We start from the raw sequence: 18,053 nt of genomic DNA, 5'->3' as shown, positions 1-18,053 counted from the left end.
TTCTTCAAATGTTTTGGAGAGTTTGTCGTTTGGCCTAAGGTTGGAGAACCGATGGGGCCAGGATTTAAATGAATATTGCCCGCTAATAATAAAATTGAAAGATGAATAACCACTGCATTGACCCACTTCGGTTTTTTACTCCAGTAGGTTTGTTTGGTCGAATTCGATCTCTTTGTGTAGATTTGTGCAAAACCATTATTAAGTATATGAGAAAAAATTACATAGTAGCCATAGCCAAACTTATTCAGTCTGTAATTGATTGGAAAAAGTTGCAGCAAAGTATTTATTGCCGAGTCTTTTACTTGCATGGGTCCACATGTCCATACACCATAGGAAGGAGAAACAATATCCCGCAGGTGATTAAGAGAGGCAGCCATGTTGATCGCTTGTTTGTATAGACATGTGGTTTAAAAATGCAATGTCTTTGTCGTTTGCCATGGATTAAACCGCTCCTTTTAATTTTACTTACAGGTTTATGCCGACGTGGCAAGTCATAAACTAGAAGTGAGGTATGATTACATGAGATATGATGAACAACTACAACATCAAGAAGAAAATTAAGTGCAACAAGTGCAAGTGCAACATGACAGTGACAGTTGATTAGCCCTGCAGAGGAGTATAGTGTTAAAGATTCTCAAGGTAGAGTCTAAAGAGATGTGTCTTCAGACTACTAGTCCTGGCATCTCCAGGAAGAGTCTACCCCAGACGTGGCCTGCCCTAGTCCTGGCATCTCCAGTAAGAGTCTATCCCAGACATGGCCTGTGCTAGTCCTGGCATCTCCAGTAAGAGTCTATCCCAGACATGGCCTCCCCTAGTCCTGGCATCTCCAGTAAGAGTCTACCCCAGACATGGCCTGCCCTAGTCCTGGCATCTCCAGTAAGAGTCTATCCCAGACGTGGCTCCCCAAGTCCTGGCATCTCCAGTAAGAGTCTATCCCAGACATGGCCTGCCCTAGTCCTGGCATCTCCAGTAAGAGTCTATCCCAGACGTGGCCTCCCCTAGTCCTGGCATCTCCAGTAAGAGTCTATCCCAGACATGGCCTGCCCTAGTCCTGGCATCTCCAGTAAGAGTCTATCCCAGACGTGGCCTCCCCTAGTCCTGGCATCTCCAGTAAGAGTCTACCCCAGACGTAGCCTGCGTTAGTCCTTGAGTCCTCATCTAAAAATCAGAAAGTGGTTTAGTTAGCTGGCTTTTTCACACGGGGTGGGGTGTGCTGGTTTCCAGTTATTCTAGCTATTCATAACAGGCCTCAGTGAGTGATATACCTCTACGCCAAATGGTAAATGGTAATGGCTCTGTAATACATTATACCCACTACTGTGCAGTGTGGCTCATAATTGGAATAATAAAATAACAAATATGCAGTTGTGGTTTCAGGTTTTCCCCTGCACAAGATGGCGATGCCAGCGTATCGTGAGCCTGACCGCTCTTGGTGGAAGTCATGTACCTGCGTGATGGAGCCGGTGCGGAAGGGCGGGGCCTCGGAGGACACTTTGGCAGGAGTTCCCATGGTTACGCTCCCGTCCTGAGCAGCAGACGTAGGGTTTCCTGCACACACAGGCAACACATTGAGGGGCGGGGAAGGTCAGGCGCCTGGACCGAGGAACGTTGCAAGACGTTGTAAGTTGTGGTAAAGTGAGGCGCAAACCGGCCTGGGAAAAATCTATCTCGCTACCATCGCAACTGTACAGTTGTAAAACACTAGTTCACAAAGGCAGAATTAACACTATTATCCTGTTACTGTACATTCAGTGGCATTATTCTTTTCCCACAACAAACAGGAAAAGGATTCTGTTCAGGATTGTTAAGGGGTGCATTGGGGGGGGGGGGGGTTCTTTCTCTGATATTTGTCTCTCAAAGATGAAAAAGTTGAAAAAGTTTAAGGGCACTGACATTGGCTCTTTAGTCACTCAGCTACTTCCTGCTGTGGGTCTGCATAAATAAGAGTGATGGGGGTCTCCCTCACCCCCCTCCGAGTGCTTTATAAAATTAATCTTTCTTAAAATGCATCAATCAAACCAGGACAAAGTACCACTGACACACAAAAACATACACCTATATGCGCACACACACACACACACACACACACACACACACATACGGCACACACACACACGTGGCACGCACATACAAATACACGCACATGCACACACACACGCACACATACACATACACGCACACGTGTGGGCGCGCATGCACACACACACACATACACATATACAAATGCACAAATACACATGCACACACACACTCACAATCACACACAAACGCACATACACACACGCACACGGCACACACAAATACACATACACACACACACACACACGCGCGCGACACATGCAAACACGAATACACACACACGAGCACACAACACACAAATACACACACACACAAACGCACACACAGACACACGCATAAGCGCGCACGTACACACACACGCACGCACACACATACACAGACACGCACACACACACATACACACACACTGTGGACACTAACTAAAGCAGTTTGGGGTTAGGATTAGAAGAGACATACCCCTGGCCATGCCCTCGTACTGGACACGGGTGAGGGAGAGGAACCCCTCTGTGTGCAAGCTCTCCTCCTGCCTGGCGTAAGACACTGCAGGAACACAGAGAGAAGCAGCCCTGCTGTCACAGCCCCAGGCTCCACAGCGCCAGTAAAACTACAGCCGCTATCACACTGATGAGGTCACTTCACATCATTAACTCTAATGACACTGAAAATTCAAAGCAATGAATCACCCTCCCTGTGCTGTGAGGGGCCATTTAATCACTTCCCTGTGCTGTGAGGGGCCATTTAAACACTGTTCCTGTGCTGTGAGGGGCCATTTAATCTCTGTTCCTGTGCTGTGAGGGGCCATTTAATCACTTCCCTGGGCTGTGAGGGGCCATTTAATCACTGTCCCTGTGCTATGAGGGGCCATTTAAACACTGTTCCTGTGCTGTGAGGGGCCATTTAATCTCTGTTCCTGTGCTGTGAGGGGCCATTTAAACACTGTTCCTGTGCTGTGAGGGGCCATTTAAACACTGTTCCTGTGCTGTGAGGGGCCATTTAATCACTGTCCCTGTGCTATGAGTGGCCATTTAATCCGACTCCAGACAGCCAAATCACAGCAGCGCCCCCCCCCCCCCACCTGTGGCGGGATCCGGCAGTCTTGGCAGCCCCAGTGATATAGACCCCGCTGCGGTCCTGGCTGCCTCCTGACCGTACGCAGCTTGGCTGTGGGATGGCAGGTACGTGCCAGGAGTTCCCTGAAACAGAGAGAACGTGAAAACCCCAAAAAGAAAGCAGGGGAAAGGCTGTGGCCCGACTCCAGAAGCCCTGCCACAGAAAGAGTCCAGCAGCGGCGGCGGGACATCGGGGACACGACGTCACCGGGGTGAAGAAACACTCACACACACACACACACCACAGAGAAAGCAGCCAGTTTACCTCCTCATAACCCCCGTCCTCACCTGGGAGATGGACCCCCCCTGGATGAAAGACGGCTTGTCGGGTAGTTTGGCCGACGGGATGAGGGGGGGAGGGGACGGAATGTTGGTGGGGCGCTGACCGTGCCTGGAGAGGGGGGTGTGGGTCGTGTGGGCGGGGTTCGGGACTGCCTGGTTAGGATCTGCAGGGAGGAGTGAGGAAGAGTCCATTATGAGCTTCGCTGACACCTCCTGTCTATTCTGCTCATTTCTTTTCTTGGTCCAGGTAATCAGGTGCACCCGTGCCAGCATCTACAAGGTGCAGCCATCTTGTGCCTGCTACGGCTTGCTGGCCCTGCTTTTCCTGTCTGGGTGGTGGCTTCATTTTCATTTCCTTCATTGTTTCTACTTCAATGGGATTAATTAAAGAAAACCATTTGGCCATCTGGAGTTACACTGTATGGCTTGTTTATGATTCAACCAGTGCAGAGGAAACGAGAGGGCAGAGGGAGTAAAACAGGCTTTCAGAAGAAAAGCAGCTTGAAAAAAGAGGCCACTCAACAAATAATTAAACATGTCAAGTGATTCAGAGACTCGCACTACGCAGACGCTGCCATGGAAGGGAAGAGTGTCCTCTGTCAGGTCGTTAGCACTGAGGAGGTCAAACAGAGGCAGACGGGCAGCAGGGCCATGCACCCGCAGCCGTGAGGCATTGTGGGGCTGCACTGGGGCATTGTGGGACATTGTGGGGCTGCACTGGGGAATTGTGGGACATTGTGGGGCTGCACTGGGGAATTGTGGGACATTGTGGGGCTGCGCTGGGGCATTGTGGGACATCGTGGGGCTGCACTGGGGCATTGTGGGACATTGTGGGGCTGCACTGGGGAATTGTGGGACATTGCGGGGCTGTGCTGGGGCATTGTGGGACATTGTGGGGCTGCACTGGGGCATTGTGGGGCATTGTGGGGCTTCACTGGGGAATTGTGGGACATTGTGGGGCTGTGCTGGGGCATTTTGGGACATTGTGGGGCTGCGCTGTGGCATTGTGGGGCATTGTGGGGCATTGTGGGGAATTGTGGGGCTTCACTGGTACATTGTGGGGCTGCGCTGAGTCATTGTGGGACATTGTGGGGCTGCGCTGGGGCATTGTGGGACATTGTGGGGCTGCGCTGGGACATTGTGGGGCTGCACTGGGGCATTGTGGGACATTGTGGGGCTGCGCTGGGGCATTGTGGGGCATTGTGGGGCTGCGCTGGGGCATTGTGGGACATTGTGGGGCTGCACTGGGGCATTGTGGGGCATTGTGGGGCTGCGCTGGGGCATTGTGGGGCATTGTGGGGCTGCGCTGGGGCATTGTGGGACATTGTGGGGCTGCACTGGGGCATTGTGGTACATTGTGGGACATTGTGGTACATTGTGGGGCACTGTGGGACATTGTGGGACATTGTGGGGCTGCGCTGGGGCATTGTGGGACATTGTGGGGCTGCACTGGGGCATTGTGGTACATTGTGGGACATTGTGGGACATTGTGGGGCTGCGCTGGGGCATTGTGGGGCATTGTGGGGCATTGTAGAACATTGTGGGGCTGCGCTGGGGCATTGTGGGGCATTGTGGGGCATTGTGGGACATTGTGGGGCATTGTGGGGTATTGTGAGGCCACGAACGGTGCTTTAGTATCCTGCGGGACTCACACGAGCTGATCCCTACCATGGAATTTAAATCTGAATATTCAGGGGGTGAAGGCTGTTCATCCTATAGGTCAGAGGGAGAGGGCTGTTTATCCTATAGGTCAGAGGGAGAGGGCTGTTACTCCTATAGGTCAGGGGGCGAGGGCTGTTCATCCTATAGGTCAGAGGGCGAGGGCTGTTCATCCTATAGGTCAGAGGGCGAGGGCTGTTCATCCTATAGGTCAGAGGGAGAGGGCTGTTCATCCTATAGGTCAGGGGGAGAGGGCTGTTCATCCTATAGGTCAGGGCTGTTTATCCTATAGGTCAGGGCTGTTTATCCTATAGGTCAGAGGGAGAGGGCTGTTACTCCTATAGGTCAGGGGGCGAGGGCTGTTCATCCTATAGGTCAGAGGGCGAGGGCTGTTCATCCTATAGGTCAGAGGGAGAGGGCTGTTCATCCTATAGGTCAGGGCTGCGTTTCCCAGTTTCGATGTACCTTAACGTTTTACGAAAGGTTTCTAAGGTATACCTTTCAAAGGGAAACCGCTTTTTTACGAGTGTTTCCCAGGCTATATCTTAACAGTTGCCTTAAGGGACACTTCCAAACGTACGTCGTAAGTTGGAGCTGGCCTTCACTGTGGTGCTGTAAAGTTTATCAATCGATGCCAAGCGAATCGATTGTCTCACTTGTAAAGGCTTATGAATGACGTTTTAATATAGCAAGTGTTGTCATAATCATTTTACATCAATCTAATATTGCAGAAGAGGAAGCTATGCCTACTAAAGATCATCTGCTCATCTCTTTAAGAGTCAAAACGAGACCTTGTGATAGTTTCAACAAATACATGTAGGCTACAAAAGATAAAATAAAGAGCATCAATCGGGACATATAAGCCATAGTCTGGGACTCCTTGGAAGCCCAGAAAAAAAGGATATCGGCTACATATGCGTTAATCATTTTGTTCTTATTGAAATTTGTTTTTGTCACACAATATATAGGCAACTGTAGCAGCATATCCACTGAGCACAGTCTGAACACACTGAATGAGTATCTGCAATGCTCTCCCATACACGCCTCATTAAAGGCACAGAGCACAGTCTGAACACACTGAATGAGTATCTGCAATGCTCTCCCACAAACCACTCATTAAAGCGACTGGAGAAGAATGCATATTTAACTACACGTCAGACAGAAATACCAAACCAGCGTGAATCACGAGTCCACAGAAAGGCCCTGTGCTCTTCCAGCAGGAGACATGTCACTGATGAGTCAGAGCTAGCTGGCAGGGAGTCGCCGTTAAGATAAGGAGATAACGGCAAGGCCTCACAGGCATTTGCTGAAAATGAAGAGACTTCTGTCTTAATAAAGTACTGAAAGCATCTCCAAGCCTGCTCAAGAGTGAACTGTACACACTGCCCTGTTGGTTTTGAGTGTGCTGCAGGGCAATCTGAGTAATTTTATACTGGCGGAGGGGCTTACCCTCCCCGTCCAGTACAGTGGGGCTCCTGGTGGACATTCGGGGGCAGTGCGGCGGCCACCTCTCTGGCTCCCCCTGGTGGACGGACTCGTGCGCGGCTCTGATCTGCTGCTGGAACATGCCGTAGCCAATGATGGGGGTGCCCAGAGGCACACCGCCGGCACCAAAGGGCAGGGACGCCTGGGGGGAGAGACAGCGCGTGAGACACAGCATGAGACACAGTGTGAAACACAGCGTGAGACAGCGTGTGAGACACAGCGTGAGACAGCGTGTGAGACACAGTGCGAGGCACAGCATGAGACAGCGTGTGAGACAGCGTGTGAGACAGCGTGAGACAGCGTGAGACAGCGTGTGAGACAGCGTGTGAGACAGCGTGAGACACAGCGTGAGACAGCGTGTGAGACACAGCGTGAGACACAGTGTGAGACAGCGTGAGACAGCGTGTGAGACACAGTGTGAGACAGCGTGTGTGACACAGTGTGAGACAGCGTGTGAGACACAGCGTGAGACACAGTGTGAGACAGCGTGAGACAGCGTGTGAGACACAGTGTGAGACAGCGTGAGACACAGCGTGAGACAGCGTGTGAGACACAGTGTGAGACAGCGTGTGAGACACAGCGTGAGACACAGTGTGAGACAGCGTGAGACAGTGTGTGAGACACAGTGTGAGACAGTGTGAGACAGCGTGTGAGACACAGTGTGAGACAGCGTGAGACACAGCGTGAGACAGCGTGTGAGACACAGTGTGAGACAGCATGAGACACAGCGTGAGACAGCGTGTGAGACACAGCGTGAGACAGTGTGAGGCACAGCATGAGACAGCGTGTGAGACAGTGTCAGACAGTGTGAGACAGCGTGTGAGACACAGTGTGAGACAGCGTGAGACAGCGTGTGAGACACAGCGTGAGACAGCGCGTGAGACAGCGTGAGACACAGCACGAGAAAGCGTGTGAGACAGCGTGAGACAGCGTGTGAGACAGCGTGAGACAGCGTGTGAGACACAGCGTGAGAAAGCGTGTGAGACACAGCGTGAGACAGCGTGTGAGACACAGCGTGAGACACAGTGTGAGGCACAGCGTGAGACAGCGTGTGAGACACAGCGTGAGACACAGTGTGAGGCACAGCGTGAGACACAGTGTGAGGCACAGCGTGAGACAGCGTGTGAGACACAGCGTGAGACACAGTGTGAGGCACAGCATGAGACAGCGTGTGAGACACAGTATCAGACAGCGTGAGACAGCGTGTGAGACACAGCGTGAGACACAGTGTGAGAGCGTGAGACAGCGTGTGAGACACAGCGTGAGACAGAGTGTGAGACACAGCGTGAGACACAACGTGAGACAGCGTGTGAGACACAGCGTGAGACACAGCACGAGAAAGCGTGTGAGACACAGCGTGAGACAGCGTGTGAGACAGCGTGAGACAGTGTGTGAGACACAGCGTGAGACACAGCGTGAGAAAGCGTGTGAGACACAGCGTGAGACACAGCACGTAAGATACAGCGTGAGACACAGCATGAGACAGTGAGCCACAGCACATGAGACACAGAGTGAGACACAGCGTGAGACAGTGAGCCACAGCGTGAGACAGTGAGTCACAGCGCGTGAGACAGTGAGACACAGTGTGAGACACAGTGAGACACAGTGTGAGACACAGTGAGCCACAGCACGTGAGACATAGTGAGACACAGCGTGAGACACAGCGTGAGACATAGTGAGACACAGTGTGAGACATAGTGAGACACAGTATGAGATATAGTGAGCCACAGCAGGGGAGACACAGTGAGACACAGCGTGTGAGACACAGCGTGAGACAGTGAGACACAGCGTGTGAGACACAGTGAGACACAGTGTGAGACATAGTGAGACACAGCGTGAGACATAGTGAGACAGCGTGAGACATAATGAGACACAGCGTGTGAGACATAGTGAGACACAGCGTGAGACATAGTGAGACACAGCTTGTGAGACATAGTGAGACACAGCGTGAGACATAGTGAGACACAGTGTGAGACATAGTGAGCCACAGCAGGTGAGACATAGTGAGACACAGCGCGTGAGACATAGTGAGACACAGTGTGAGACATAGTGAGCCACAGCGCATGACAACAGTGTCTTTCTCTCAGAACAGCCACATGCACTGGGACAAACACAGCAGCTTGTTTCACACACGCGTGTAGCACAGCTCCTTCAAAGCGGCAGCTGTGTTTCATTAAGTTCTGCTACAGTTTTTACACATTCTTTGAGTAATGCTGGTCTGTAGCAAACTTTACACAACCAACTAATGCTTTATTTATTTAGTCAGACTATTGTAGTTGAATTGACTGAGCTTATAAAGCGAAGTGGCTGCGGGTGTTTTCTGTACAGACCTGCGGTAAAGGCACTCACCATGGGAGGGATGTCGGCAGCACGCTGCCAGTGGCCCTGTTTGGCTGAGGACACCAGCACCGAGCCAGGGCTCAGCAAGGATCGCTTCTCCCCAGAGAACACGCTGGGGAAAAGCCCACAAGCACACACACGCAAGTTACTGACAGGGCCGGGAGGGAGAGAGGAAGGGATGGAGGGAGAGGCTGTGGGCAGTGTGTCAGCCTGTTTTAGTCCAGGCCCAGTGCGGGGGACCAGCTCACCTCAGCTTGTCCGGCTCCATGTCCACATCCTCATCGGCACTGCAGGTGGCGCTGGAGTCGTGGTCTGACTGGGTGTCGCCCTGCTGGCCTGCGTGGGTGGGGCCGGACCCTGTGTCCGCCTCCGCCCCCTTGTCTCGCGCCCTGGCGTGGGGCTGGGATGTGTCCCCGTCTGCTGGCCCCGCCCCGGCCGCGCCCGGGTCCTGGAGGAGGGGGCGTGCTTCGGGGTTAGCCTCCTCCCTCCGGCTTTGGTCCCTGAGCACTGGCTCGGGGCCCCTGGGGCCCTCCGTGGCGCTCTCCCGCCCCGATGAGGCCTCCGCTCCAGGGGGCCGCTCGGACCGGGACGGAGAGGGGGCACTCTCTGTGTCCGAGCTGTTCTCTGCAGGGGCAGGAGCAGGGGCAGTTAGGCAGAGGGCCAAATTCATCTGCTGCAAAACAATGCTTTCCTGCAAAAAAACACTACAACATAAAAACACCTCCATCCAGTACTTCACACTGACATTACATGAACATAAAAGCACCTTTAGCCAGTCTTTTGAACAGATGAAAGAACCAGTATTTTCATCTTGTAAACTGTTTATATTGTCTAGGCAGACTTGACTGTGTAGATTTGTGTGGGTGACACAACTAACCCACACTATGCATTAGCTTGGAAAAAGTAATGCCAACATCAGCAGTTTTCCTGGATTCATGTTTCTCAAAACATCAGTGAAGAAAGCCAAGAGGATGTGTGTTTTGTTGCGTTCTGTGTCCATGTGTGAAGGATTTATCTGTGTGTATTGTATGTCTGTACCTTCAGGGCTGTGATTTGTGTGTGTATTTTTGTGTGCACGTGTGTGCGTGCGTGCGTGTGGTTATGTGTGTGCGTGTGAGTGTGTGCATGTTTGTGTGTGTATGTAAGCTTGTCTGTTGTGTGTGTGTGAGTGTGCGTGAGTGTGTGTGTGTGTGTGCTTATGTGTGTGTGTGTGTGTGTGTGTGAGTGTGTGAGTGTGTGTATGTGTGTGTGTGAGTGTGTGTGTGTGTGTGTGCGTGTGCGTGTGTGTGTGTGCGTGTGCATGTGTGTATGTGAGTGTGTGTGCGTATGCGTGTGTGAGTATGAGAGTGTGTGCGTGTGTGTGTGTGTGCGTGCATGTGCGCGTGTGTGTGTGGGTGTGTGTGTGTGAGTGTGTGTGAGTGTGTGTGTGTGTCTGTGCTTGTGTAATGGTCAACTGCGCTTACCTTCACTGTCTCCTGGGTTCTCATCCTCATTGAAGTCCTCATTCTCCGCACCAGTAGGGGCCCCGCCCTCACTCTGATTGACGTCCCCGTCCCCGCTCGCCCGTCGGGCATCCTGGAGAGAGCGAGTGCATGCACACGCAAACAAATGCTTCAATTCTGAGTGGCTGCTGCAATGAATATGAATGTGAACAGCTGGGCTTATGAATGCCGTAATTTTACACATGATGTATTTGACATTCTACTACTACTGCTAATAATCACACTCAATCTTCTACTAGTACTGCTAATAACAATACTCAATATTCTACTACTACTGCTAGTAATAATACTAGATATTCAACTACTACTGCTAATATTAATACTCAATATTCTACTATTACTGCTAATAATAACACTCAATATTCTACTACTACTGCTAATAATAATACTCAACATTCTACTACTACTGCTAATAATAACACTCAACATTCTACTACTACTGCTAATAATAACACTCAACATTCTACTACTACTGCTAATAATAATACTCAATATTCTACTACTACTGCTAATAATAATACTCAATATTCTACTACTACTGCTAATAACAATTCTCAATATTCTGCAACTATTGCTAATAATAATACTCAATATTCTATTACTACTGCTAATAACAATACTCAATATTCTACTACTACTGCTAATAACAATACTCAATATTCTACTACTACTACTGCTAATAATAATACTTGATAATCTACTACTACAGCTAATAATAATAATTAGAATAATAACATATATTCAAACTGAATAATAACAACATACACACTCTGCTGCTTCATAGGCATAAATTAAAAATGGCAGTGCTGTACGAGGGAACAGGCAGGGATTGGCTGAGGCTCTCGCTGGCCATTGGGGGCGGGGCATCAGTCAGCAGCACCTGTTTGTACTGCTGCAGCAGGTTGTCCAGGTTGTGGCGTCTCTTGTAGTTGAAGTAGAAGTTCTTGCACTGCGCCTCGCTCTTGGTGCCCACCATCTTGGCGATGGCCGTCCAGTTGCGCCCGTGCTCTGCTAAGCCTGTTAGCACAGCGAGGTCAAACTGAGGTCAGGAAGCCCTGCAGTCAGGCTCACATGCTCAGCACGGCCAGAACAGACCGCAGCAGGGCTCCAGGTTATAATCACAGCACTCACAGTGCCTTCACAGATCTCAAAACGCTTTGACCCCAAACAGCTCCAACAATCAGCATCCAGCCGATACACGGCATCCATTCTGAACAATAATCAAGCCAGACAAATGAGGGAATGACTGGGTGGCAGGAGATGAGATAGCCCTTTACTCTATAATTAGTGCAATGGCATCTATAACCACCACGGTTATGATTACTGTAGATTCCAGTTTAAGAACATGTGTGAATGAGTCTGTACATGTATGCATTATGTGTTTACTTATGATTGTCTACAATGCATGAAACAATATGAAACTGAATAGGTCTAAATAGGTCCACTTTTTAAACATTGCACTGATCATCGTACCAAGGCCTACCCTGGGAAATCCTAATCTTTATTTTGAAGGCGTGCGTGCAAAGCCTTGCCCCCTTCACACCCATCTGTCCCTGGTAGTGTCAGGCCTACGGCCGAACCTGATCCTCTGGCCCTGATCCTCTGAGCTTGTGTCCTGGTGTCCGCAGCGCTCACGTCACACCGCCCTGCTCCGAACCTTCGTCCCAAAGAGTGTGAACAATGTCCCTCAAACACAGGAAACAGCCGTGTGTACCTCCCCAGAGAGACATGCCCAATTCTGCCCCGTACAGCCAGCTCTGCTGCCTCCTGCTCTGCTGAACACAGGGCTCTAAGACCTGCATTAACCCATTCAGGTGTAAAAACACACAAATAGGTGATTAGAATGTTCTTAAATGAACATTCCAATGCTGGTGTCACAATCACTACTGGCAACTGAAAGTAACAAGCTCTAGAACACTGAATTTAAAAAAAAAAACATTCCAAAAAACCTGCTCTTCAAAGGGTTAATCACCCTAATTACCATGCTTGAAAAAGAGGCAGCAGAATCTTTCAAGGTTAAGGCCAATTACAAAAGTCAAAGGAGCTTGCCGTGCAGTCATTTAGCCACTTTCAGTGGGGTGCTGATTACAAAGATTTACACAGGAGTGAACATCAAACATTAAATAAACATAGAACTTTTAAGATATAAATAAATAAAATTAATAAAAGATACAATGAATGGTGCATTTTTTTGTTACGTGTACTCACTGATTAAAACTGTTTTTTCTAAATTGAATTTCACATGTAACTAACTAGAACGATGTGAAGAAGCTGTTTGTTGACATGGCAATGGATTATTCAAATTGTTGGCACACTGGTTAATCAGGGAAAATGAATGAAAACAGGTTGAGACCAACGATCAGTTTAAAGCAGGGGTACACAACTCCAGTCCTGGAGGGCTAGTCTACGTGATGGTTTTTTTCCCCTTAGTTTTAGTTCTCTGACAGCTCTATGAACTACGCTGGTTCACTCCTGTACTCAAGCACAGTATTGAGCATATTGCTTTTACTCATTCACCACACATACACACACACACACACACATACACACATACACACACACACACACACACACACACTGTCCTCTCGTTCACCACACACATACACACACACACTGTCCTCTTGCTCACCACACACACACACACACTGTCCTCTCGTTCACCACACACATACACACACATACACACACACACACACACACGCATACACACACACACACACACACACACACACACACACACACACACATACACTGTCCTCTCGTTCACCACAAACACACACACACACACTGTCCTTTCGTTCACCACACACATACACACACACACTGTCCTCTTGCTCACCGCACACATGCACACACACACACACTGTCCTCTCGTTCACCACACACACACACACACTGTCCACTTGCTCACCACACACATGCACACACACACACACACACACACACACACACTGTCCTCTCGTTCACCACACACATACACACACACATTGTCCTCTCATTCACCACACACATACACACACACACTGTCCTCTCGTTCACCACACACATACACACACACACACACACACACTGTCCTCTCGTTCACCACACACATACACACACACACACACACACTGTCCTTTCGTTCACCACACACATACACACACACATTGTCCTCTTGTTCACCACACACATACACACACACACTGTCCTCTCGTTCACCACACACATACACACACACACACACACACTGTCCTCTCGTTCACCACACACATACACACACACACACACACTGTCCTCTCGTTCACCACACACACACACACACACACACACACACACACACACACACTGTCCTCTCGTTCACCACACACACACACACGCTGTCCTCTCGTTCACCACACACATACACACACACACACACACAGACATTTTCCTTTTCTTGACTCATGTACTGTCAGTCCTGCCTGTACTGCCCAGATCTCGTACAGCCAGGACCACAATGGGAATAAGTAATCATGACTTTATTGTATCTAGTTTCCCCCGTGATTTTGCCATAAGTCAATCAATCACCTGTGGTCTCCGGAGTGCGGCAGCCATCTTTCTCATCAAAAAACAATTCTTACATTTGATGCAAAATACTGCAAAAGACTTCACCAGCTATTGGCTGTTCTGGCATTGCACATCAAAGAACCATTTCACTAAGACAGGTTCAAGGACTAGCAAACATTCAAAACTCAGACTTTGAGCCTTCAATTATATTCTCAAGAAAACTGCAGTGTTAATGGTTTTCATCATTAAATTTACACTGCAACACTGTACTATTCCAGTACATCTCTGCACAGGCTTGATGTGAACTGTACTACACTCCTACACCCAAGCCCAGCTTACATTGGCCATTAGAGCACAGTGCCAAATCTGTGCATCTACACTCAATTCAAGAGAGATCTCAAAAAGGCCAAAGTGCCTTTCTTCACAAGACACAAATGGAGACAGTAATCTCCAAGACATTATGCTAAACGTTACCTCTATTGTTTCCAAACCTGAATGCAATCTTCACATGAGAAATAATAATGCGCACGTGACCATGCGCACGTCTCTGTGAGCAGGAGAAAGCAGAATGGGGTAGAAAAAGATGTCTGCCCACCTTGTTTAGCCACTTCCATTTCTTCCTCGGTCCAGCGAGAAGTCTCCCCGGCCTCAGCGACACCTGGAAGCACAGGGAGCACCCAGCAGACTGAGACACCGCTCATAATCCATACTCTCATAAACCCACCCAGCAGACTGAGACACCGCTCATAATCCATAACACCCAGCAGACTGAGACACCGCTCATAATCCATAACACCCAGCAGACTGAGACACCGCTCATAAACTCATAATCCATACTCTCATAAACCCACCCAGCAGACTGAGACACCGCTCATAATCCATACTCTCATAAACTCACCCAGCAGACTGAGACACCGCTCATAATCCATACTCTCATCATCTCACCCAGCAGACTGAGACACCGCTCATAATCCATACTCTCATATCATAATCCATACTCTCATAAGCCCTTTACACCGCAGGGCTGGAGCCGGCCCGTCCGCCACACGCAGGGGGGCGCTGGCGCGGCTCCACATTTGGGTCCGGGACTAAACGCGCCTTCTATCCCTGGACTCTTCCCCTACACCCTCACACCCTGGGACAGGGCCTCTACACCCTCACACCCCGGGACAAGGCCCATACACCCTCACACCCTGGGACAGAGCTTCTACACCCTCACACCCTGGGACAGGGCCTCTACACCCTCACACCCCAGGACAGGGCCCCTACACCCTCACACCCCAGACCTCTACACCCTCACACCCTGGGACAGGGCCTCTACACCCTCACATCCCAGGGCAGGGCCCCTACACCCTCACACCCCGGGCCCCTACTTCCTCACGCCCCGGGACAGGGCCCCTACACCCTCACACCCCGGGCCCCTACTCCCTCACGCCCCGGGACAGGGCCCCTACACCCTCACACCCCGGACCTCTACACCCTCACATCCCGGGCCCCTACACCCTCACACCCCGGGCCCCGACACCCTCATACCCCGGGCCCCTACACCCCCACACCCCGGGCCCCTACACCCTCACACCCCAGGCCCCTACACCCCCAAACCCTGGACCCCTACACCCTCACACCCCGGGCCCCTACACCCTCACACCCCAGGCCCCTACACCCTCACACCCCGGGCCCCTACACCCTCACACCCCGGGCCCCTACTCCCTCACGCCCCGGGACAGGGCCCCTACACACTCACACCTCGGGCCCCTACTCCCTCACGCCCCGGGACAGGGCCCCTACACCCTCACACCCCGGACCCCTACACCCTCACACCCTGGGCCCTCTACTGAACAGTGACAGGACAGCCAACAAGGCTGTAAACCACTTAAAATGGCGCTGGTTTTGACCAAGGATGCAGATCACCAGGCTGTATGGTATACTAACTGCCATTAAGTGAAAGTGGGCAGCATTATGATAAGGAGTAACGTACCTTTGTGTGACTGTGCGTCCATGGCTACCATGGGAGGGGTGGGGGTTTTGGCCCGGTCCCGCCCAGTCCTAGCACCGGGCTCCTGCTTCACAGTCAGGGCTGACTCTGGCTGAAGGGCTAACAGAGAGCAGGAAGGCAAGAAAGAGACACAGGGTTCTTACAAGGCTCTTGGGTTCAAAGCGCTTGGAATTGAAGAAATTTAAGTATTGAAATACCTGGAAAAAACAGGCCCTGTTTCAGGAAATCCAGGAAAATGTCCTTAAAACTAAAATGATCTAGTCTCTAAAATTGACAACGGGTTACCAGCAATGCCTATATATGGTTACTTTAATATTTATTGATTTTTATCGACTTAATCAGCTGAAAGTGAAATATTCTTCCGCGGCCGTTTGGGCATATTATTTTACCGTTGTCAAGCAAAACTCTCATTGGTAGTTCTATTTGCACCGTTGTTAAGCAAAAACCTCTGGTCGTTAATTCTATGAAACCAACGATTCGATCAAGAAAAAATAGTTCCTTCTTATTTTATACCATACAATTAGCACCAAATTTGGTCATTTTTGTCATTACATTATTTAAGAAAACTACATGAAACCATAACTCAATCAAATTAATCTCCCTCGCTCTGTCTTGCTTTTTAAAATGTTGCGGTCTCGCAGTGTAGCGTTTCTCCCAGACCCTCTGAAACAGGTTTTGAATGCCAGCTAGCTTTATAATATGTTCGCCGTCACTTGTCACCTAGCCAATATTAAAATTCAGCTGGGTTTTAGGTCAATGATCTCACGGCATGCTTTTTATTCCGGATAGCTAGCTAGCTAACTACTGAATTATATTCAAAACAGCGGTTACAATAAACACAATCGTTAACAAAGATACAGAAGAAAATGCGTCCAGTAGCCATGAGTTAAATACGCCTATTCTGTCCAAATAAGGAACGATTCAGTATTTTGCGGGATGGTTGGCAACCCTAAATGAAGCCAGTAACTAGAACCATGATTTAGCGTTGCCATCAATTGCGAAATTGGACATTGAAAAGGGGAGGGGGTGTAAAAATTCAAAATCGAAAGAATAATGTTGCTGTTTTAACTGCGTTAGAATGCTGGATTTTGTAGCGCATTTATTTTAGAACTGTTAAAAGGCCTAGGTGTCCCTTTACTGAGAATGAATGCCAACCCTTGGACCAATCAGAATTGAGTACTCAGCCAAGCCGTTGTATAACTATTAATATATGGTTATGAATGTGGGTATTCTTTGTGAGACTTTTCATCATAGGCTAAATCCTATTTCATTTTGATCTTACAGGAGGCCCTCTGTGCCAAGACAATGAACTTCAGCCATGTCATGGATTTAGTGACCAAGGTTATCAATCTCATTCGAGGGGGGAACAGGTCTCTCATCATAGGAAGTTTGTAGCCTTTTTGGATGAAGTGAGCGCCGCTTATGGGGATTTACAGATGCACACTGAGATCAGATGGATGAGCCGCGGGAAGTGCTTGGAGAGGTTTTTTGCGCTGCGCACTGAAATCCCAGTGTTCTTGGAGGACAGCATTTGATGTGGTACAAGTGCTTACTGCAGTAAACTCAGGGATACAGATTTTCTCTACGACATCGCCTTCCTTGCAGATATTACCTTGCATCTTAATCACCTGAATATGCAGTTGCAGGGAAGAGGCCAAACTGTCGGATCTCTATGCACACATGATTGCATTTCAGTGTAAACTAGCCCTGTTCACAGAAGACTTTTCATCCGACCATCCAAATTTGGCACACTTTCCCGCCTGTGAAGAGATGTGCAAAGATGTCCCCGAATGCGAGAAAACATTGCTCAAGTACAGAGCCGACATAGAAACACTGCAGCAGCAGTTCAAGAACCGCTTTCAAGATTTCTACGCAATGCAGCCACGAATTGCGTTATTCACTGACCCCTCTCTGCTGCTGTCAGTGCGCAACCCCCAGAGTTGCAGCTTGAACTGTGCGAACCTCAGTCAGACCCCTTTCAAGCAAAGCGCAATGAGAGGGGAATTTCATTTTGGAGACTACTACCCGAGTCCCGCTTCCCACTCCTCAGGGATTTTGCACTCTCAATGGCCA

At 49.6% G+C, this 18,053-nt stretch overlaps 1 protein-coding gene across 7 annotated transcripts in view; it reads right to left on the bottom strand.

Annotated features, from left to right (window-relative positions):
• Positions 1-18,053, bottom strand: part of LOC118210117 (nuclear receptor corepressor 1-like) — a 113,884-nt gene that overhangs the window by 40,005 nt on the left and 55,826 nt on the right. For all 7 annotated transcript variants that reach the window (XM_035385995.1, XM_035385998.1, XM_035386001.1 and 4 more), the window contains exons 17-27: positions 15,963-16,079; positions 14,580-14,642; positions 11,337-11,473; positions 10,418-10,529; positions 9,203-9,578; positions 8,964-9,066; positions 6,579-6,756; positions 3,477-3,634; positions 3,155-3,272; positions 2,536-2,619; positions 1,448-1,548 (exon numbers count right to left, since the gene is read on the bottom strand). In XM_035385995.1, the coding sequence (XP_035241886.1) occupies positions 1,448-1,548; positions 2,536-2,619; positions 3,155-3,272; positions 3,477-3,634; positions 6,579-6,756; positions 8,964-9,066; positions 9,203-9,578; positions 10,418-10,529; positions 11,337-11,473; positions 14,580-14,642; positions 15,963-16,079 (1,547 nt within the window). The remainder of the gene's footprint in view (positions 1-1,447; positions 1,549-2,535; positions 2,620-3,154; positions 3,273-3,476; positions 3,635-6,578; positions 6,757-8,963; positions 9,067-9,202; positions 9,579-10,417; positions 10,530-11,336; positions 11,474-14,579; positions 14,643-15,962; positions 16,080-18,053) is intronic.

The sequence above is a fragment of the Anguilla anguilla genome, chromosome 12 (assembly GCF_013347855.1).
Source record: "Anguilla anguilla isolate fAngAng1 chromosome 12, fAngAng1.pri, whole genome shotgun sequence".
Taxonomy (NCBI): domain Eukaryota; kingdom Metazoa; phylum Chordata; class Actinopteri; order Anguilliformes; family Anguillidae; genus Anguilla; species Anguilla anguilla.
This window is presented reverse-complemented; position numbering and strand designations above follow the sequence as displayed.